Source organism: Malurus melanocephalus, unplaced genomic scaffold (assembly GCF_030028575.1).
Source record: "Malurus melanocephalus ecotype Western Australia unplaced genomic scaffold, MMel_1.1 scaffold_92, whole genome shotgun sequence".
Taxonomy (NCBI): Eukaryota; Metazoa; Chordata; class Aves; order Passeriformes; family Maluridae; genus Malurus; species Malurus melanocephalus.
In genome coordinates this window covers 1,847,636-1,869,850 of record NW_026623324.1, presented here as the reverse complement: position 1 = coordinate 1,869,850, position 22,215 = coordinate 1,847,636, and the positions used below count along the sequence as shown (strand labels likewise).

General features: G+C 40.6%; 1 protein-coding gene across 1 annotated transcript in view; it reads right to left on the bottom strand.

The window, feature by feature from the left end:
* Window positions 1–4,253, bottom strand: part of SLC35F3 (solute carrier family 35 member F3) — a 61,606-nt gene extending 57,353 nt beyond the window's left edge. Inside the window, exon 1 of the mRNA XM_057368448.1 lies at window positions 4,054–4,253. Coding sequence (XP_057224431.1) covers window positions 4,054–4,129 — 76 coding nt within the window. The 5' untranslated portion in view covers window positions 4,130–4,253. The remainder of the gene's footprint in view (window positions 1–4,053) is intronic.
* Window positions 4,254–22,215: the final 17,962 nt, after the last annotated feature.

Here is a 22,215-nt window from a genome sequence, read left to right as displayed (position 1 = left end):
TCATACCCACCACTCCAAGGGGGTCCCTGCCTTCATCGGCAAGCACCTGTCTTTCAAACCAAGACAAACAGGGTGCATACTGCTAGGTCCAATGAGAAGCAGACACACTGCAAACCTAAACCCCCAGGAATGAGAGCTTGTTACCGTTGCCTTCACCGGTTCCAGTTAGGAGAGGGCAAAAACTGCTACCATAGCTAAGGAGCAAGAACCAGGTGGGTCAAAGTGCCCTGATTGTTTACACTGAACACTGTCCCCTGTGCAGAAAGGCAGCCTGCACAAAAGCCAACACTTTGCAAGTTGATTTCTCCAGGAAGAAGCCAACACACATTCCATGCTGGGGGCGCTTCAGTAGGGAAGTGCACCCAAACCAACAGGCCTGTCTGAGCCACTGAAACACCGGCTGCTTCTGTTTCCTAGGATGAACGAGCACTGCATTGGTCTGCCATGTATGGCTTCACATGAAAAACACCAGGGGCCACAACTCTTGCTTCTACAGATGTGAAGTCCTGAGATTTTCACAGGGTGTAGCCTAGTGATCAGTCATATAAACACTGCCTGACTACCAAAACCTTTGGATGCCACCAGCAGAACACTGCTAATAGTAACACAGTATATACCCAGAAATATATTTATGCAGCATTTGAGCTTATRTTTCCCAAGAAGGAAGATTTAGTCACCGATTTCAATAAAAGAAGGCTTCTCCAAGCCCTACTGCACCCATTCACAGCCCTCCTGCAGCCAGAAAAATCTGTGTGGGAAGTTTCAGGGTCTATTCCTATCKGCTGCAGGTCTTTTCTTGCCTGGTCTGTGAAAAGATGTGCTGCTTGTTTTTAGGCAAGTTGTCTCATTCTGCAGTTTCTCAGCTGCTCCATCTGCAAAATGATGATAATAAGAATCTCATCTCTGAAGCCAACTCATGGAAGTTTTTGCTGCRCTTGGGATCTTTAGTTTGTGCTTGCTAAAGAAGCAAAAAAGATTTATTATTAACGTGATTACAGTGTTGATATGCTTGTGATGAATTCCCTGCAGGCATGCAAATATACTAAAGGCCGAATTTATTTCTCATTCATACTTACACAAATTCCCTGAAATTCCAGCAATGCAGGCAAGGTTACTCCAGATGAACATGTGGCAGAATCTGGTTCCATGGCAACTCAGTTTAGATGTTTATGTGTAATAATTGACAGCAGACAGGTGTTATTTGCCTTATAAGAAACTTTGAATATCACCAGTTACTAATTCCTGACAGAACAGTGCAGAGGAAACGTGCTATAAGGGGAGGCTGTAACACCATTTCCTTGGTGTTGAAAACCTGGGCCTAAGTGGGTCTAAATAGGGGCTAACTAAGTGAAGGACATATTTTCTCTGGTGAAGTGATTGTCCTGCAGCTCTTCATCAAAGCTGATGTTACCTGTCTTTGGAAGATCCTGAGATGCAGAGCAAGAATGGAAATCTTTACCTTCCCAAGGAAGACAAGTCAGTCCTCAAAGTACACTGTGCTTGSATGTACAAATAGGGTGAAACCAGTCAATTGGCTGGTCTGAGAGGAACAGCCACTGCAATATGGACAGAAGTTGGTGAGAAAAACAACAACAGAAAGATGAACAAGCATAAATCAGGCACCAAGTCTACATTTCTCCAAATATGAAGGGTGTACAATGGTACCAGGCACAGAAAATACATGGTGTGGTTACTGCCTGCCCGAGCAATGCATGTAGACACATTTGTCTTGAAAAGTGCTGGTACAGCAGGCTCTGAGCATACTGATGATTCAATCTCTGAAATAATTCGAAATGGCAGTCACGCTTCTAAACGCACAAAGTCCTTATCTTMCTTTTAAAGCAAAGAAGCCACTGCACCGGCAGGAAAATAGAAGGAATGCTAGAGGGCTTTRCAGCAATGCATATCAATGAAAGGCTCCTCTTGGCTAACCATCCTAGAACAGAACATATTCCTAGTGGCTCTGCCAAAGATCCTTGAAACGCCTTGATGGTGGTTGACAGGGGAGAAAATAATCATCACTATGAAGCAGATGAAAGTTTTTGCAGTCTTACTCTTGTAACATTATCTATGTCTTTGCAATGGACTTGGTCTACTAGAGAACTTTAAGAAGACAAATCTTTGCCAGAGGTACAGCAGGCTGGACAAGGGAAGTCAGCAGTCCACAGTATGCCGGGTGTCTCACTTTATTTTTGCCTATAATGACATCTCGACTTTTTTTTTTAATATGGCTTTAAACACCAGCTGGCAAAATTAGTCAATGTTAGTCTGAAAGGAAATGTTGTCAATTGATTTGGAAAAAACTCTCAAACAGAGGCAGTCTGATTCATTAAAGACAAGGAAAGAAACTTCGGGCCCTCTCAGATGCTATCAAGGTAATTTAGACTTTTGCCACTGATGATAAAGGAAAAAGAAACCTGAAGGAAAGAAGGAAAAGTCCAACTAGGTCAACAAAGTCCCTGGTGGGCAGCAATAGGGTATCTGATCTGGTATGCAGAGCAGATGAGCAGACGTGGAAATGCTTGAAAGAATTAAATTTTATGGCACGGTAGAAGATTGCTCTGCTTCTATTTCTATATAAGGTAGGTAATAAACTGTATTTGAACTGGTAGAAGAGGAATGAGATGACCCACATTTCAAACTGGAACCTAGCAGGTTATTATTATTTATGATTCATAAAGCTAGTGCAGTGCACCAAAAGAAAGGGAGACAAGCTCCTTGCCCAGAGGAGCCTCCAATGCAAACCTCRAGAGAAACACTCTACTGTGTACGGGACCAACTCCAAGGGCTTTTTAAAATTCAAATTATTGTGTAATGAAGATCAGGCTTCCTCTTTCCATCAAAAAACTGGGATCCCTTTTCCCATCTCAGCAGTAAGTGATTTTTATCTTATGGGAATGCAACAGCTGAATATTCTGTGAACTGAAATAAGAATGTTCAGGTATCCCCTACTTTCCACTCTTACTTAATTTTAGTTACTTTTTTCCTTTTGCACATTTCTGCATTTTCTCACTTTCTGCTCCACAGAGCTTTTGCTACCATTTTTTCTTTTCCTATATTMGTTTCTCAGTTTTTCAATATTAGCTTTTTCTTTTTCATTAGCTTTTTCTGGAGTCTCACGTTCACATTTTATCTCTTACTGTTCAATCATTCCTTTTTTTAAGCTGTTCTTCCTCTTTGCCTCACCTTGCTCATCCCTTTTTGCCTCTCCTCCCTCTATTCCCCCTGGCCAACCTTTTTCTTTCACTAACTCCATTCTCTCAACCAACGACCACATAACCCAGGGGTATCCTCCAAACCAGCAGGTTTCCCTTTGCTCTTCCTTCAGGAACTGAGCTCTGTATCCATCCTTCAGATGGGCTCCTCTTCCTGACCTGCACAGTGCCTTTGCATCAGTCCTCCATCTCTAAGACATGGCTTACAGGTTTCCACCCAAGAAAACAACCTCAGACTTCAGATTTCTCCGTGGAACCGTTCTGAGAACATCAGTGTCTTTTACAAGGTCCCCTGCCACGATCCCTGAAAGTCTTCAAAGGTTCCTGTGGTCCCTGAACGTCTGTCAACCCCCACTGTTCTTTGGTTTTTTTATGTCCCTTCTGGCCCTAAGACTCCAACGCCACGGCTACCATGCAGCTGGACTGGCAAAGAGAGGCGATGATGCATGGTTGGAATATGCGTTCCTCACATCGGGAGAGCAAACCTATCGAGCATCTTCCCTGCTGCCAAGGGTCCTGCATGGCAGGCACTTGCCCACGGGCTTGGGGGCTGCTCCCGGGCCCCGAGGGGAGCTCCGGAGAGGTGCTCTGCCTGGAGCATGGGCGAGGGAAGACCCGGAGCCGAGCAGAGCGGTGGACAGGGTAAAGCGCCGGCGATGCCCGGCGGCGGGGGAGCTGCACGCTCCGTGGGTCCCCGCCGCCGGGCATCGCCCCAGCACCGCACTCGGTGGCCCCGGAGCATTCCCCGTCGCGATAGCCGGTCTCCACGGAGCATCCCCCGTCGCGGTACCCGGTCTCCCTGGGATACCCCCGTCCCGCTCCTGGCGACGCCGTTTACCTTCCACTTTGGTGAGGGTGAGCACGGGGCTGTTGCAGGCGCTGAGCGGGGCCACTCTGGCCGAATGCTTCTTCATGGCGAGCCCGTCGCCGGCGGCAGCTCCCCGCCGCCCCGCGCCTACATCCTGGCGCCGCCGGAGCCCTCCTCGGCGGCGCTCCCCGGTTCACTCCCGGCCCGCCGCCCTCTGCCGCAGCACCGGGCGGCGGGGGCTGGGGCTCGCCCGCCCGCCCGCTGCCGCTCGGGGCTGCTGCAAACCCGACGTCACCGGCACGGCCCCCCCCCGCCCGCCCCCAGGGCTCCCGGGGCCGCCCCCCGGGTCGAGGCGGGAGGAGGCGCCCGGACGCCGCGGCGAGAGGCGCTGCGGAGCCCCCGGACGGCGCCGGCCCCGCGATCCGGCTCCGGCAGAGCTCGCAGGGAGCCGGGACCGTAATGCGGCTGCGGACACCGCTCCCGCTCCCGCCGGTGCGCCAGGGCTCCCCGGAGCCAGCCGGGCTCCCGGCCCCGGCCGTGACTGCTGGCGCTGGGCTGCTGCACCGCACGGAAAGGGCTCCTGGCTCATCACGCTCGGCTTAGTTCTCTTTGCACTGTCGGAGGGAAAAGGAGAATTTACACTCTCCTAATCAATTCATTATTTACTCACTATTACCCCTCCTTTGTTTTCCTTCAARTCCAGCCACTACTCTGTGTCAATATTCATCCATGCCTTTAGTCATTTCCACCATCCTCTCCACAGTCTTTCTGTTCCTGCTGTATCCTTTTGGAGGGAGACCAAAACTCGACCCCAGCAGTCAAGATGAGGATAATCCACGGATTTACCAATAATACTCCAACACCTGCAGCCACATACTCCACAGCTTCCTTAATGCAGTTTCACAACTTCTTCTTGAGGCATGAAACAAAGTATGCCCATATTTACATATGTTAAATAAAATATGGTATGTCACAAGTGGATGCTGCTTGTATGCAGCAACTTTTTACGGTGTTTTTGTTTTTTCAGCAATTATTTTAAGATTCCCGGTCACGACATACCAACAAGGTGTGGTAGAGCTACCACTCTGTCAGAGCAAAAGAATCCAGCTGCTATTAATTAACAATATTTAATGCAAGTGGATTCAGGAGAGAACACATCATAATGAATGATTATGAAACATGTGAAAAAGATTTMTATCACTGTGAGCAGAGCACCAGAATTCACAAGATGCTGAGGACAGTGACCTCAGCACCCCTTGCTCTTTGTGATTTTTCCTGTGGGTATGAAAATAGTCTGCAYGTTTACCAGGTTCCAAAACGAGATGCGTCAGCAGACAAAGACGCAAATACTCAACATTTCTTGAGATCTGGTCAAATTAAAATGAGTGTACTTTGCAAACAAGACTGGGCAGCCATCAACACTCCACAAACATTCCAAAGTATTCTTTAATTATATAAATAGTAGAAATAGTAGACTGCTATTGAAAAGAAGTCCTGACTTTTCAGGAAACCGTGGGAAAACAACACCTTACTTCTGCTGGCTAGAAAGTTCTTTATATTCAAGAGGCAAGCTTTCTTAAGGGTCAGATCCAGACTATTAGTCTGCAGTCTGATGAAGCTCCAGGCTGTTTTTCACTTCCCATGCCTCTTCTGTGCAGCTTTATACAAAAAAATCATTAGGCTATTTTAGAAGTTAATCTTCTGGAAAGAATATTCAGGTACTCAGTGCTAAGGCCATAAACTACAGATCGTAGGCATGTTGAGAATCATGGGACCATCCTGTTTCATTGCAGAATTTACTCTTGATGTCAAATTAGTTACTGTTTTTTGAAAGAAGTTACATGAAGAGAGGCGGATTCCACCTCAGATAGTTCTGTCCACAAAATATTTTGCAATGTTACAGTGCCTGTTATCTGAGGATTTCAAAGTGCATTAMAAAATATTAACTCCTTTTATGCTGCCTCTGGGAAGAAACTTCAGGCTCAGTGGTGGTTAAAATACAGCCACAGAATTAAAGAGAATCCCTKTAACCAGAAATCTGGCTTCTGCTCTGAGCAGGTCTTCCCATCATCTCAGCTTCTGTTGTATAAGCAGCAAAACAATAGATGATAATTTCACATCCAAATTTCATCTCTTTTTCCTAGAGGTTAAAGGCTGTGCAAGTTTAATCAGACTTCTCTTCTGGTTATACTTGTAATCAATGGGATGGTCATAAGAATTAAAAGGCTATTTATTAAATAGACTTTGTTGCTGAGCACTTATATTCTTTCCTACTAAAAGGCTTATGCTTTCTTATTTTTTAAAGGAAAGACACAGTAAGTCCACCACTTGGAGGGTGGTGCTGCTCACCAAGAAAATAACATTGAAAACAAATGGGCTTTAGGATGACCTCTTATTTTAACCCTGCATATGTAATACTTCAGGGTTTGTAGAGTTGATAACATATTTCAGACTCTTGATATTTTATTTAAGCCTAGAACTCCAAACATCAAAGACATGCACAGCAGTAACTCTCTCCTGTGGCTGGCTGGCCCCCTCTGCAGCTGGTGCTGCAGGAGAGCTAAGAGGCATCTTTTCCTCCTTCCTCCTCTGATGATGTCTTGCACAACCACAGCACTCAAGCTTCTGCTCCACAGTGTTCAGTGTAATCACCCCAGAGAAGCTTTCAAAGCTCTTGAGGACATTCAGAATCCAGCTAAGAATGGTTTCAGACTGGGGAGAGGACATTTATCCACTTGTGGGCTCTTGGAAATCTTTTGCCCAATGCATGTCTGAAGTACAGCTGACTCAGATATGACTTCGCTCAACTCCAATCCCAGAGCATTTTCTCAGCCTCTGATTTCTCTTGMTGCCCTTACAGGCACACACACTTACACCAGAGATCCACACTAGGCYCCTGTCTTACACTGTGCATAAAAATACCAGCCACATATCACAATAACAAAAAAGTTGTGTTTATTTAATGAAGACTAGGGTGCCTGAGGACTGTGTTCCAGGGACTCTTCTGTGAAAACTGCATTTGGCAGCAGGCTTGTTACTTTCTGTAATTTGTATTCTGCTGCAGGATCCCTACCTCCCGAAGCTTTAACACATTTGCTGCTGGATTACATTTTATTTCATTTACAATAAGCATCTTAAAGTATAAGCAATCAAAATTGACTCACACAGGGTAAAATTTCAAGTCAAATTTATGGCTTTTTACCTTTACAACAACACTCCTGGATTCAAGAGGCAATGAGGAGAAACTGGTGGATGTCTGGGTTGCGGACAGCTTACAAATGTGATGAGAAACTCTCAAACCCTGGAAACTAGAAAAGGCAGATTTTCATTCCCAATCAAGAGCAAGGATGCTTCACTTAAAAGAATAAAAGGTCAGATTAAAAGTTCAGGATGAGGCAGTCAGAATTCGCCTAGTTTGAAGAATTTGCATTATTTGTAATTTCATGGAACTTTTGTTTTTTCAAATTCATGGAAGCTTTTGTTACAGCTGGTTACCCTTCTTCATTTTAAATTAAAAAAATTAGTAATTGGGCTGATTTTGTACATATAAACCTATATACAAGTGTGCTAACACTCAGCATCATACTGTACCTATGATACATAGGTTTCTATGTATCATTACCATTTTCCTGAAAGTTTCTTTATTCACACAGGAAGGTAGATTCAAAACAAAACTAAATTCTCATAGTTATGTGYGCTACAACCTTTGGCTTTTATTGTATTAGTTTGTTTAACTGACATGAAACACACCCTGTTGGTAACAGGCAYAGTTGGTATTTCCCCAGTTCAGACATTTTCATATTTAGTGTCCTCATTAATAGGACATTTATTAATTTATGTGCTTGCCTTAACACTGAGGGCAATAATTGTTGTGCTTAGCAACCTTAAAGGAAATGGAGTGTGGACTTTTACTTGTGTAGCCAATTTCCTAATAGGCTCCATCTCATACCAGAATTAATTAATCTGCTGAGAGTAAAACACATACACAAAACCAACACTGGCCACAACCTGCCAGGAAGAGATCATCCTTTCCTCTAGTATATTTGAAGTAATTTGTGAATATTCTCCACAAATAATTATTAGTCTCTTTGTGAGGAGYTTATTCTACTTGAATACTGTGTTACTTTTGGTTAGCTACAATACCTAATAAATTTCTGATCGGTTTCTGTTTCCCAACTCAAAAAACACAGATGTTCAAAACACATTTTCAACACAAATATTAGTTATTTTGGAAGTGCCGGTTGTTGTCCTGCAATCATTCTGAAATCTGCACTGAGATGCTCTATCTGRTGACCATCCACCACTATTTTGTTTGCAGTCTCCTACATTCACAATCTTCACTCAGAACAAATTCTATTTTTTTGTCAAATTTACCCACAATCTTTGCAATATTAACCTAGCTGAAAGGACAATGTCTTTTCAACTTTCCCTCTTCCAAAATAGTTCAGTTACATTTAGTATCATATCTTGAATTCACAGAACAAGGCTGTGAAGGGAAGGAGAAAGGAAGAGCAGGAATTCAAACCCCTCTGGCCAAAGGTGTTCACAGATACTGTGCACCACACAGACACTGCTGTAGAKTCCCTGCTATACTTAAATGCCCTCTCTTCAGAAATGATCAGAATAGAGTACTATAGGTAACAGTTAAATGTGAGGTGTCCATATATGTCTGTGTGACCATATATCCAACAGTTCCTAGACACAGATGCAAAATCCTGGTGAGAACATCTTTCTTGCTTTTTTTTTTTTTTTTTTACTTCTGTTTATAACTGCTGTAAGCGTTACTGGAGGAGAAGGCACTGATGGATTTTGTTTCCAAGTCTCATAAAATATTAACTATTTCCAATTTTTATGAGAGCTCTCCTGGTTTTGTGCATAAAGAACAGCTGCATTTCAAATAATACTGGMAAATCCCACAAAATGGAAGAAAAAAGATAGATTTAATCTCAGAGTTTTAATACCCTCCTGGGTGTTATCTGGGAATTGCTTTTCCTTGCATATTTGTACATGGGACACTGTCTGACTACAAGACCTAAATCACCTCAAATCATAAAAAAATACATTGTTATGCCATCAATATCAACAATGCAGCAAAAATTACTACTTAACCCTTTAATTATCTAGGAAGCATACAGTATTAAAAATAACCAGTCCACTCCTGGTCAGTTGTCTTTGTAGAGCACTGAATATGAAATACATTTCAGTGTAGTTGTGCATATTTTCTGCCATCAGAGACAGTGYGTAAACTGAATGAAACCTCTACTCCTGAAACCCCCCATCTTAGGAAGACTCAGCTCTTCTAATAAAGATGCAGAGGCCAGCAGACCATGTTTAACAGTAGGTCACATTTTGAGCTCTGTAAGAAAAGTAGGTGAAAAAGATCAGAAGTTGGAATGTATGAAAACAGAATTAAAACATCCAAAATCTAAAAACAAGACTTAAAGAAATCTGTTGTTCATACTCTGACTGAGAAAGAAAAGAAATAAATTCAATCTATGAGGCGACCTTTTGTCCTCAAAGAAAAGGTTCTTTCATAATTGTATGAGCAAATAAGTAAATGCTCCTGACCTCAAACATCCAAGAAGAAACAATAAGAACTGAAGACAGAATCACATTTTTTTTCTTTTTCTTACCTGARTATTTACAGAACTCTGCACTGCCCTCCCAGTTTGTATCAGGCAGGACAAGGACAAGAGATGAAATGAAAAAGGGGCATCCAAAGATCTTTCAGAAAATAAGAGTAAAGAGACTTCTGAGGAGATATATGTCATATTCAAGCCACCCTTTTTATGGACATTGCTCTACGATGAAAATCACGAAATCTGTCCAATATAAGTTTTACAGCCAGCTGTTTGAACCAAAGATTAGGTAGGATTTAAGCACTCCCAAAGGCCTGTGAAATGGAGAGGGTTTCAACATACATAAATAATTTGCCAGGTATTTGCCAGGAAGAAAATTGCTGCCTTTCTAAAATACAAAGATGTGTAAGAGCCAGCAGATCCAGACCAATTCCTGTGTTGCCCTTTTACYATGAAGACTGATTTTAAACACTTTAAATAACTGCATTCTTTCCTGTTCTCCTGTGTATACTCTGCACTTTGTCTTTCTTCTTATTTTTTATTGTCGGTATTTCTTTGGTTCTTTTTTTTTCCTTTGCATTGTCTTTTCTCTTTCATGTCTTTCCTTTGTCAAATGCTTCCCAGTGCCGATACTAAAAAGCTTGCAATAGGAACTGAATGCCATCCACTTACAAAGTTACAGAGACAGAGAAAAAACATTCAACTGTGCCTTCTTTTTTAACTGTTCATGACCATCACAACCCTTAATAGTCAGTACTAGAATTCTTGGAAGCATCTTAAACCTCACAATTTACAGCTTCAAASTAAATTTTCTGTAGCTTTCCAGAAGCTGTGCACCTCTCAAGCTCTCCTACCCTTTGCTCTGTGATTTAATTTTCTGCCTCTGCAGTAAYGATGCTATGTTCAGAAGAATTCAAGATGAGGATTAAAAATAATGTCCTAGGCACAATCTCTCATTTTCCAAGTCCACCCTACTTCCTCACAGGAGTTCCATGTGAGGWTCATCAGAGTGGGCTTCTGGGTTAACTCCTGGGAAGCAGCAAGTCACATCTCTGGAAGCAAACAGGTYAATTTTCCTGGGAACTCTCACTGAGATGGTTAAAGCAAGCAGCTGTGCCAATTGCTCTCAGAGAGACCAATCAGTTTTGCACACTCAGTTTCCCCTTCAAGCATAGATTTTATTTAAAAGAAATYATATAGGATGAGCCTTTTGGCACCATGTGCTTTGCAATTATATCCTCCCTATCCTGCTATCCTAATCACTCCAGTCTCCCACTCTCACAGAGGCTAATTGCTTTTCTTGAGCCCATTGGCTATTTCTCTTTTTTTTTTTTTTTTTTTTTTTTTGGGGGGGCTTCTCCTCTTGCTTTTTTCAGCTGCCATAGGGCATGAACTAACACTGTTGGGCCTCAGTTATTTTACTCTGAGACAGCAATATAAGCCTGTTTCTTAGAAGAATATCTGCCTTCAGACATTGGGAAAAGGAAAAGGGAGAGAATGCTGGGGTGGAAATACCTTTGTAAAATCTAGAAGTACCTGTTGCCGTGTGCAGTGAACAGTGGCAGTGCAATCCTCCCACTCCATTTCAGGCTCTGCCATCATCGTGACATCGGGCCTGAGTTAGGCTGCTGCCACCAGTTACTCAAGAAGCCAGGGACAAAACTCAGCTACTTTCTCAATGTGCTTTTGAGATCCTTTGCTGAAAAGCCCTGAGATAATCCAAGCATTCTTGTTTATTCAGCACTCAGAGTGTATCTAACAGGCTTAATATTTATAATCTATTACCCTTTCTTAATGAAGAGGATGCCTTTTATTATTAGTGTAGAGGGTGAATATATTAATAAYTGCTGTTTATCACTAGTGCAAGAAAAATTAAAATCTTTGGGTCACATGTTAAATATGAATTTCTGAAATGACAGTGAAACAGTGCTTTGTAGACCAAGATGTACCTCTTTTAATACTCTAGATGTTCATAAATTGATTCAAAATGTTATAYATCTTTACAGAGCAAATTATTTTGCTGAACATTGCAATAGATGAATGCCTACAGTAAAGGTATAGTGACTGTTATTCATGGGCCACACCACAGAGAAAGAATAAGTCTTTAGTGCTGCTTCAAGGCCACAGAAGTTTTTTTTAGAGGTACAGAGTTAAAGACAGGAAACTAACTTGAGGTTGTGGCTGGAAAGTTAGGAGATTTGCTCTGTCACTTTAGAATTAAAGTGCTTTTATAAAGGACCATGGATAGAGTCAGGCAATTCAAAACAATGCAAAACTAGAACCATTCCACAGATTTAAGTGCAGACATATCAGATGAATGCATGGCAGCAAAGAATATAATCTACCCCAAATATCTTGCATTAAATTCAGTCTTTTACTTAGACTGTAGCATTGTGCTTACAGTAGCCTTCAAGAGAGGGCTAGGACTAAAGAAAATGGSAAGTTTTTCCCAACAGAAATACTTMAAACAAGGCTGGAYTGTAACACTATGTTAGCTATCTGACTAATTTATTTAATCTAAAATAAGCATAAASTTTGTGCTTTTTTTAGTTCTTCAATTGGAAATTCAGCTTAGCTCTGAAATATTTYATACCGACCAGATATTGGTGAGAAGGTTTAACACACTGCCTTAGATTTCAGCAGATATAGAGGAATCACAGCCTTAGGATCTGTGAAGGAGGTCAGGAAAGAAACAGGAAGAAAATAATGGTTTCTCTAAGTCACTCCATGCTTCTCTCTATTTTCAGCTGGGACTGTAGWATGGCACATAAATTTACTACCTTATTTTTGCCCCATCTACCTGGGCACAAGGTAAGTGTGCTGTTTGTGGAGATTCCATATGATACATAACTTTTATCCTTTGTCAGGTGGTCCCTGCCAACATTTAGGAGTTTACAATTTACATATWGTTTTGAAAAGCAGCGGTTTCTACAATCTTCTTTGGATTGTGAATATCCATTGGTGGATCTTGTCCTTTTTCTTGCAGTACGAGAAGAAAAAAGCTATAGTGGGTTCATGCTGTCTCTTGCTAGCCAGTACCTGCTAAATCTATACAGATCTTATTAAAATAGGCATGACAGTTTTTTAAAATGCTGGAGAAGAAATTCCAAATTCCATGCTTATGTGACAATGGCTGTGAGTACCAGGGATGTTTCATTCTATGCTACAAGTCCTGTGTTTCACACAATAATAGGACAGCTCTTTACAAAGCCTTTCTGCTGCTTATCATTAATCCCCCAGCTTCTAGACTGGATTTGGTTAATGCTTTTGGGGAATGAATCTAGATGATTAATTAACAGTACCAGGGATATCTATAATAAGATTACACACATGGTTTTACATTCCCATGACTCAGTCGGTTTTCTTTTAAACTAATAGGAACTTTGTTATTGCACTCAATACACTCAGTGTTGGGACTGTCATTGCTGATAAAACAGTAACAGTAAAACAGGTAAAAGGAAATGGAATTTAAAATGTAGACAAACAAAAAATATTAGCTTATAGAGCAGTATGAGGGAGAGTCACAATAAGCTAGGAATTCACATGGAAACTAAAAGAGGGCAAAGCATTAGGCAGAAGTATCCATAAAGAAGGAAAGTAAGACTGCCAGGTAGGATAAGCCAAACACAGGAAATTAGAAGAATATCAGGTTAGTTCAGAAAAAACTGAAGCAACTGCCTATTGTGAGAAAAGTCCATTTGTGCTTTGGATAGAGCAGGGAAATCCATCAGATCCCGTTCCTTTCAAGYAGAGTAAAAAATACACTACTAAAAGCACAATTTTCTATTAAAAGGAGGCTCCTTGTCCTACAATGTGTTGTTAGAGGTTAACATGTGCTTGTAAATAGACTTCCGACTTGTTCTTTCACTGCAGTTTGATCCTTTCACTACAGCCACCTGGACAAATCCTTTGGAGAATCCGTCTGATTTGTGTCCTTCCTGTCATGCAAAACAGACTTGTCAGATAGGGTCGTAGGAGTGCTCATTGTATGGCACATGGATATGAAACAGGAGTAATGGGGAGATGACTGTCCCTCCATCAGAGGCTCCATTGGCTGGTACCCAATGGTGTTGTTAGCATAACCCTGGGGCAGCATCMGCTTCTGGTGTCACTTACAGTAGGATCAGACATGGTCTGATCTGTGCTAGGAGCTGGACAGATGCCGGATGATGGTAGGATAAGGGACTTGAGGGCAAGAGACAGCCTATCCTTCTCTCTCTCAACTGCACTGAATCTTCATTAGACAGACTCCAGCCTCTGCCCCCATAGCAGAAACTGTCTCCTCAGATCTGGAACAAGGAAACTCCCCCTGAGTTGACCGTTTGTGCTCTTCTTCCCTCTCTCACTCCCAGCAGATGAGGGTGTGGATCTCAGGTTAAATTTCCTCAGAGCTATGAAGCAGCAGGAAAGCAGATTTATACCTTGCATGTTATTTCCACCAGCATCTCCCCAAGTGTATATAAAACATTACTATAATTCTGTCCTAGGGTTATGTTGATATTAATAAACCACTTGAATTTTGTTCTCAGCAATTAAAACCACAAGTACTTTTTGTTGCTGTTACAGGCAGAAGGTGAACACTGCTGGGGCTTTATTATTTAGATATGTGTAATAATTCAGGCAGCAGCATGTACTTCTTCAAMTGCTTTTCTTTCACATAACAGTCTAAAGCCTTCAGCAATGCAATACACAGTTCCTCAATGCTTCAGAACATAAATCTAGGTCCCATACCACCTGATGGAAACAAGTAGCAAAAAAGCCAAGCAAGTCTCTTCCTGATTAACTAAGTATAAAACAGTTTGCAAAAAACTTGTAGCTGTTTCGTGTTGTAACCCACAGAAAAGGAATAATTCTTCAGTGTCAATTTCTACCTGGCTTGGATATTGGTATTTCCAATGCAAAATGTAATTACAAATTGAGTATTGCTCATCGAGATCTAAAAAAAATAAAGCTTTAGACTCAGTCCAGGCTCTCTGGCTCTTTCAGACACCAATAGGAATAAGCCACCACTTCATCAGAAGTAAGCATAAGACTTGCTATTTGCTCAGTCTTTCCTGCAGTAATGGCATTTCTCTAGGACTGATGTTCTAGAGAGGTTTAAAATGCAACAACAGAAACATAGAGAAAAGAAAGGAAAATCAGTAAGCAAATACAATTATAGGACACTGGAAGGTTACAAGGCCTCTCAGGCCCTGTTTGCTGAACCCTTTAATCATTGAATAGGGCATAGCTAGTGCATTTAAAGGAACTCTAGAAAATCTAATCAAAAAAACATATACTCCCCTGACACAAGATTATATAGGGGAATCGATAAGCTGTTTCTTGGTTTCTTTTTGCCCATCAGAAAATCTTATCTTGTGCTCTTTTTCTGACTGTTTGGATGAACAAGAGAGGTTGCAGAATTATGCCTGGAAGGCTTGCATGAAATAGATGAAAGAATCAAAACWCAGCTTTAAATCTACAAGGAGTTAAGACCACTGCATGACTTAGCTTCAGGTAAGTTCTTGCCAGTCAAACAGGAAAAAAGACGCTTGGATTTGTTAACCAGGATCTCAGGGCATCCTAATATTTAAGAGCTASTCTTATAATCACAGTGTAAAATGTGGTCATAGAAGGTCATTTGTGGAAGACATTTTTTCAATGATACTTTTGTGTCTGACAAAGCAAACAGCACCAACTGAAGAAAACAATCCAAAGGCAGAAGCATACAAAACTTATTAGGGCAATTAAGGCAACAGCAAAGAAGGGTATGAAATACTAATAAGGCAAATATTGGGAATGTAAATTCACATTGCTGAGAAAAAAGCAACAGAGCTTAGTCCAAAACAACATCCAAACAGATATTCACAGGCAGCTTGAATCCATTTAATTATTCTAGGAGTGTAAAGATTTACTTGAAAATTACTTTAAAAAATATGATTTTTTTTGTTATATGGTCAGGATCCAGATGCAGATCGATCCCTTAGGCCAATCTCCCTCCGTTAACTGCAGAGGCACTACAGAGAAATCCTCYAGACTGCAATTCTAGCTTCTAGGGAAATATATTTAGATGAAAGCTGGCCATTAATTTGTATGCTTCAGTCCATATTAGATAATAATAATAATAATAATAATAATAATAATAACAACAACAACAACAACAACAATAATAATAATAACAACAACAATAATAACAATAATAATAACAATAATAATAGTAATAATTATAATGCTTCATCCGAGTTAATGCTATCTATGACCCTGCCCTTACTCCTCTGTCAGTGTATAATGTACACAAAGATAAGAAAATAAGCTGTCAATCTATACCACCCACATCAAACTTCACCCAATTTAACTCCCAGTTGATGTCTGACTTCAAACTGTCTAAATCCCTAAGGAGCAGGACTGGTTTACGTCCTTTTACTTAAAAAAGTCTTCTTTATCTTGTGTATGACTGTACAGCTGCTCCAGCAGATGTCATTTTTCAGTGAAGCCAGCACCTAGATATTGGCACTCTATCTGATCATTTAAAGTTCTTAGCATTGAGTGAAGCTATTCATTTTTATCTTGCTACATCCTTATATGCCCKCTATCTTATCAAAGATAATGTTGTCGTATTTCATTGCTAATCCTAAACAATTCACCCTTAAACAGTAGCATCATCTGTTTATCATGTGCTGTAATCATTGAATACCACCAGAACTAGTGATAAGCATCTTCCATTCATTGAAAAAGCCTCTATCTCTGATGTGGCTATCCCATTTCTTCCTATCATTCCCTTCCCAGGTCATTTCAGTGGAAAAAAAAAAAACCTTGTACACTTTTTTTCACAGTAATTTTTACTCCACCTCCTATTAATTGTTTTTTTGGGCTATGTTAACTTCTTTTTTTAACAGGAAAAGTCTTTAACTGAAGAGGCACCACATCCTATTGCACTACCAGTAAAAGGACTACATTTCAGTGTGCAGAGCTATATAACAAGCTCAGGCAGATTGATCTCACTCCCAGATAGCTTGTAAATCTCAAAACTGCTTTATCTGCTTCAAGTTTAGGTGACTYCCTAAACTTGCTGAAAACCTTGTTATAAATGGTAGTCTGATGACTCTACATACTGGCAAAACCCAGGGCCATTATGTTCTGCCTTTCACACTTACCTTTCATTCCTTTTACCACACCAGCAGGAGGTTTGGGAAAGTTCTTTAGTCTTCTATATTTTTTTTTGTGTTTCACCTGGAGAAATTATATTTTCTTCTTTATTTCCAACTCAAAACATGTACAATACATCTGGTATGATGAAATTGTTACCCAAAGGGACTGCCAATGATTGCCAGATCAGTGATGAGAGTTTTGGACTTCTGGTATTGTTTTTNGGGGGTTCTTTTGGGTTTTGTTCTTTTGTTTTTGATTTGTTTAATGCTATTTTTTAATAGTTGCACAACTTTGAGGTGGAAAGTACTGAAGAGCAAACAGAAATCATTAAGGCTTCTCTTGACCTATATACTAACATTCTGATATTCTCCTACCTGCTTATATACTGCATGCGAGCATTAACAACTTCATTTTAAAAAGAGATTAACAGAAAAGTGGTACACATGAATTTAGCAAATGGGGGAAGGGAGCTTCTCTGCAGGATGAAGAATGCCAAATCCTCAACAACTTGCCAGTAACAGAGGAGAATATGAGCAGAATATCTGCTGCTGGAATGGGATCATCTCAAAGAAGAAACAGATAATTTATAAAATSTTAATGATTACAGAAATTTCCATAATTAGAATCACTGCTACTTCTGTTGCAGACAATACAGATGGATGAAAGGGAACAGAGAAGGTTCTCCAGGCTTGCAGTACATTTTTTTGCTGCTCAACACTGAGGAAGATTATGAGAATCCAAAGCCTAAGTACAGGAGAAGCTGAATAAGAAGGAGGAGTCACATATGTCTGGATGTGAAAGGCAAAGCAACTGTGGATAATACATAAAAGAAAAGAGTGTGTCAGAATGGTTTAATATACATCTCAACCAAAGGCCTATTTTAATTTGTTCTCATTCTTCTTCTCAGATGTTCCTTCTTCAGTACATATTTAATGTGAAGGAGCCTTAGGAATTTGCCATGGATCCCAAGAATGACTTAAACTKAGTCTCAGACTCAAAGAACAAAGGAAAGTGAGCATAGCACAAAACCACTTCTATTATAACAATATAAAATAGCATCTTGTAAGTCATATTCTTTTATCTGTCATGTCAGTAACATCCCGTGATTCCTGACAGAAGTCTTATATATTAGCAGGCTCTATGCCTCATCAGCTGAAGCCAGAGCAATGGCAATAGGAGGACTGCTTTTAAATATTAGACTTTTTGAGACATATCCATTCTGGGTTTTTCTGCTGTACTGCATGGTTCATAATTTCATGCTTAGTATGCTTGCTGCTGACATTACCCCTCAGCATGTTTCAATTTCAGGCTCCATACCATGGAAAAGTGCCCAGGCATATAATCAAAACACCAAATAATGAGGCTTCAACTTTACCAATTTGAGCACATCTTCAGAGCTCCATAGCTGCTTACAAAGTGATTTKCTGAGTGGCCTTAAGTGGATATTTAAAGCTAAAAATGTGCATCAGTTCTTTACTGATGCTGATTCGCTTCTTCCCTCTATGTCATATACTTAACCCTCGACACACACATTTTCCCTTCTCTCATTGGACGTTGCTGGCAGTACAGTGYAATTCTACCCAAAAAGTCCCATCCTCTCCTGAATCTTACTGAACTTACAGTTCAGTACATTTTTCATTGCAGGAGTCCCATAGGTTAGTTTTGTCCCATATGAGAAACACTACTCTGAGTTTCACAGCTGCTGCCTATCTGTTTTACTGGCTAAGTAATCCAAAACAATTATCTTTTTTTTTCTTGTTTTATGAGAAAATTTAAACAGGAGAAGCCTGAAACATGATCCCTCAACCATTTTTTATTTCCCCTGCACTCATTTTGCTCTCTACTATTTAACCCTTCTCTAGATGAAATAACTCCATTCTTCCATCCTATCTTCATTCTGGACCTTCTCTGTGACTTTGGTCTTTTGTCCTCCTCATATTTTCTCCTATTCCTATTCCTATTCCTATTCCTATTCCTATTCCTATTCCTATTCCTATTCCTATTCCTATTCCTATTCCTATTCCTTAAATTGGTCCATGAAGAGTTGGTCAAAAGGACAATTGACAAATTTTATGTAATAAATTAGGGATCTATACTTATGGGGACCTATGCTACCTCACTGTGGAACCCAGAATGACTGGGAGTGTATGTTTCTTTAAATTTAGTGGTTTGATTTAATTTGATTAATCCTGCCAACAACTCTGACAAGAGTCAGAAGAAGAAAAGAAGGAACTGAAAGTACAAAGTCACATTTCAATGTTTTGAATGCTAAGGGAGACAGAGAACTGGCTACGTGTCCGTCTTTCTTGTAAGYGAATTCGTGAGACCAAAATTCTGTACAGGTATTGCCTTTCATAAAACGTAAATCTCATTTACCTGCAGAAAGGAGGAATGTTCATATTACAGTCATTCTGTCTGGGACACAAAGAGACTGCAATGTAATTATCAGGAGRATATGGCTGTTGTATAAGGTCACCTCTCCTATGCAGAAAGGCTTTGCTCTGTCCAACCCAGACAGGCTTGAACAGTATTACAAGAACATTCATTATATCTATTGTAATGTCTCAAGCACATTTGCAGCCAACCCAGGCTGCAAATACAATACATTTCCCTAAATGGATTAATAGGAAAGCAGAGGTCCTAGAACTGCTCTGACATATCGTTTATACACATTGTAATCCTGACAACTCTGAAGTATTAGAGAAAATCCAAGACGGAGACTGTGCAAGGAGAGCCCAGAATTTATTACACTCTACAATGCAGCAAGCTGCTCTGTTGATTAGCCCTCAGCTATAACAGCTAAGAGATGTCTCAGAGAAAGTTTAGAAGGCAGCTAGAATATTTCACATATATATATATTTATGATTTTATGTTGTTTTCCTGTTTTAACATCCTTTTTTATTAYTATGTTTTCATATTTATGAACAAGAATGTAGCCTATTGCTTTACTAGACAACACTTGTTTTCATTCTCTTTACACCTGCTCATTATTTAGAGACAGATAAATTACTTCCTCAGAAGCAAAAGGATGAAATAAAACAGTATTATAGTCCGGCTCTGGATGCCTGCAGACTAAGCCACAGCTTGGACTTCACAACAACAGCAGCAAAGGAAAGTGTGCACTGCTGTGGGTGAACTGCTCTATGTGGAAAACCACGTAGAAATCAATTACAAAAGTGTGCATAAAACCTTCCCTGTCWATAGAAAACCCATTTGTGACAGAGCACAGGTGCTCCCGGCTCCCCAGGCCAAGCACCAGTTCTGCACAAGGACAAGCCTCTTACCAGCATTTGGGGAGAGGAGTGTGCATTCAGACATCCAGGAGCTCTGCAAGAACGGTCTTGTTCAGTCATCCAGGGTGAAGTCCTTAAGACTTCTGCAGCATTTGACAATGCTTTTAGGCAGAATTTGTAAGTATTTCCCTCTCTGTTACTTCCATGGATTATACTCCAGTTTCTCTTCAGATCATATAAAGATAAAGATGTGTTCAAAAAATTTCAGTGAAGCAGAAAGGCTCCACTGAGCATTTGGAAGCTCAGCCTACTCYTTGAATGAGAGGTTCTGACTCTCCTGAGCATCTCTGTACAAGCCTACAAGCCGACTGTGTGAACTATGTCTACTACCCCTCCAGGAGAAAGGTATCRGCAGCCTGGTCTTGACAATAAGATCCAAATTCCACAGAAAGGCTACTGCAGGTATGTGTGGAAAAATTACTTCTGTCTTAGTTKACTTTGGGTAACTCACCAAGCGCATAGTTGGTCTATTCTGCTGAAGTCCATGAACTGTAGAATAAAAGAAATCCCAGAGATGGAAGCATTCAATAAATCACTACTTTTTCATTAGTGAACTGGACCATTGGGGGTGCTGGAAAGTGTAGAAGGTTTTCAGTGGAGATTGAAAGARCCAGAGCAAAGGATTTAGCCCAGGCATGCCTCATTTGTGAACAGCTACCAGACATCTGGTTTCCAGATAAAATAACATTATGGGAAGTGTAGAAAAATAATGTATTCAGAAAATGGTGTTTATAACCTGTACATATGATATCTTAAAATGTATTGTAAAATCTTCACATAAATATACTGTTTATAGAAAACCTGTCATTTTGAACTAGAAGGAAAGAGAGAAAAAATCCTGAAAAATTTATTTAAGTAATTCTAGTGATACAACATCTAATCTTATCTTTGCTTCCTCATGATGTCCTTGCATTCATACACAACTGGTGTATGACAATAAACAAATAAGAGAAGAATATTAGAACCAGTGGTAGTTGACTTGTTTTGCATTTAAGGTGTGCCTATCTCAAATATGTCTCTTCAGTTTGAGCTTCACTATAAAGGCAGCAGAAACTCCTGCTCTGCTTTTTATAAAACAGCATTGTCAAAGCACTACAATTGGACTCTAAGTCACCAAAATGCATTAGACTTTCACACAAAGCATGACAGGGCTTTTCCTCCTCACTCAGCCATTTTGGCTGATTGTTACAATCACATGGAGATTGTTCTGATTTGGCTCTGTTGTGCCTTTCAGAGCTGAGACAAGAYGTTCTGCTGGCAGTATTACCAGGTGTATTTGGCATTTGCTGCAGTCATGTGTGGCTGTTGTTAGYGTGGAGTCACATGAGCAGCTACAATGCTGTGATGGGAACAAACCCCCGATGGAAAGTGGGGGGAGGATGGTGCATGGAGAGAGCAATGGTAAGAGCATCGTCTGTTTTACTGAACATCATGTGTGCTGTCTTAAASCAAATGAAAAGCTGAGAATCTGTCAGTACTGAATACTGAATATTTCAGATACATGATTTATAGATATGATACAGTCCAGGAAATGTAGTTACCTACATTTGGCTGTCACTCCAAGTCCACACTCAGAGCCCTGGCTGCCATGCAGATGTGGCACTCCAACACTACAGCTTGCTGGTTTCCACTCCTCACTTTGGGTTTTGTATTACATTATTGGAGCACCACCCCCCACTAGAATAAACTTGGGGGTTTTGTATGTTAGGTTARTATTTGAAACAGGTTTGAAACAACCTAATGCCACTGGGTTTTCTCACTTCCTGGGTAGACCAGAATCCAGACCAAAAGAGGTGTACACAAACCCACCAGATTGCAGCCTAGTATCTGTGAAGAGACCCACAGGCCCCAGAGGTGCTTACGGACAAGTGTGAGGGAGAAAACAGCCCTTCTTACAGGTGAAGGTGTGCAAGCAAATGTTCATTTACCAATTTGGGTACCCCCAGATTAACAAAAATACCTTTACATGGAAAGGTAGGCGTATTCCAGAAACTTAGAATAGGGGAGAAACTTGTAAGGCTGGAATCTCTCCTYATAGGAGTAGACAGAAGCAGAGTTTAGTTATTCCAAGCTGAACAGGGCACATCAATTAGTTTGAAAGTAGGCTACATGGCAGCAAAGGGTAGAAGCACTACCATTGCTGACAGTATTAAAAACAGATCAAAAGACAAACACTGTAAATTGGGATTTGA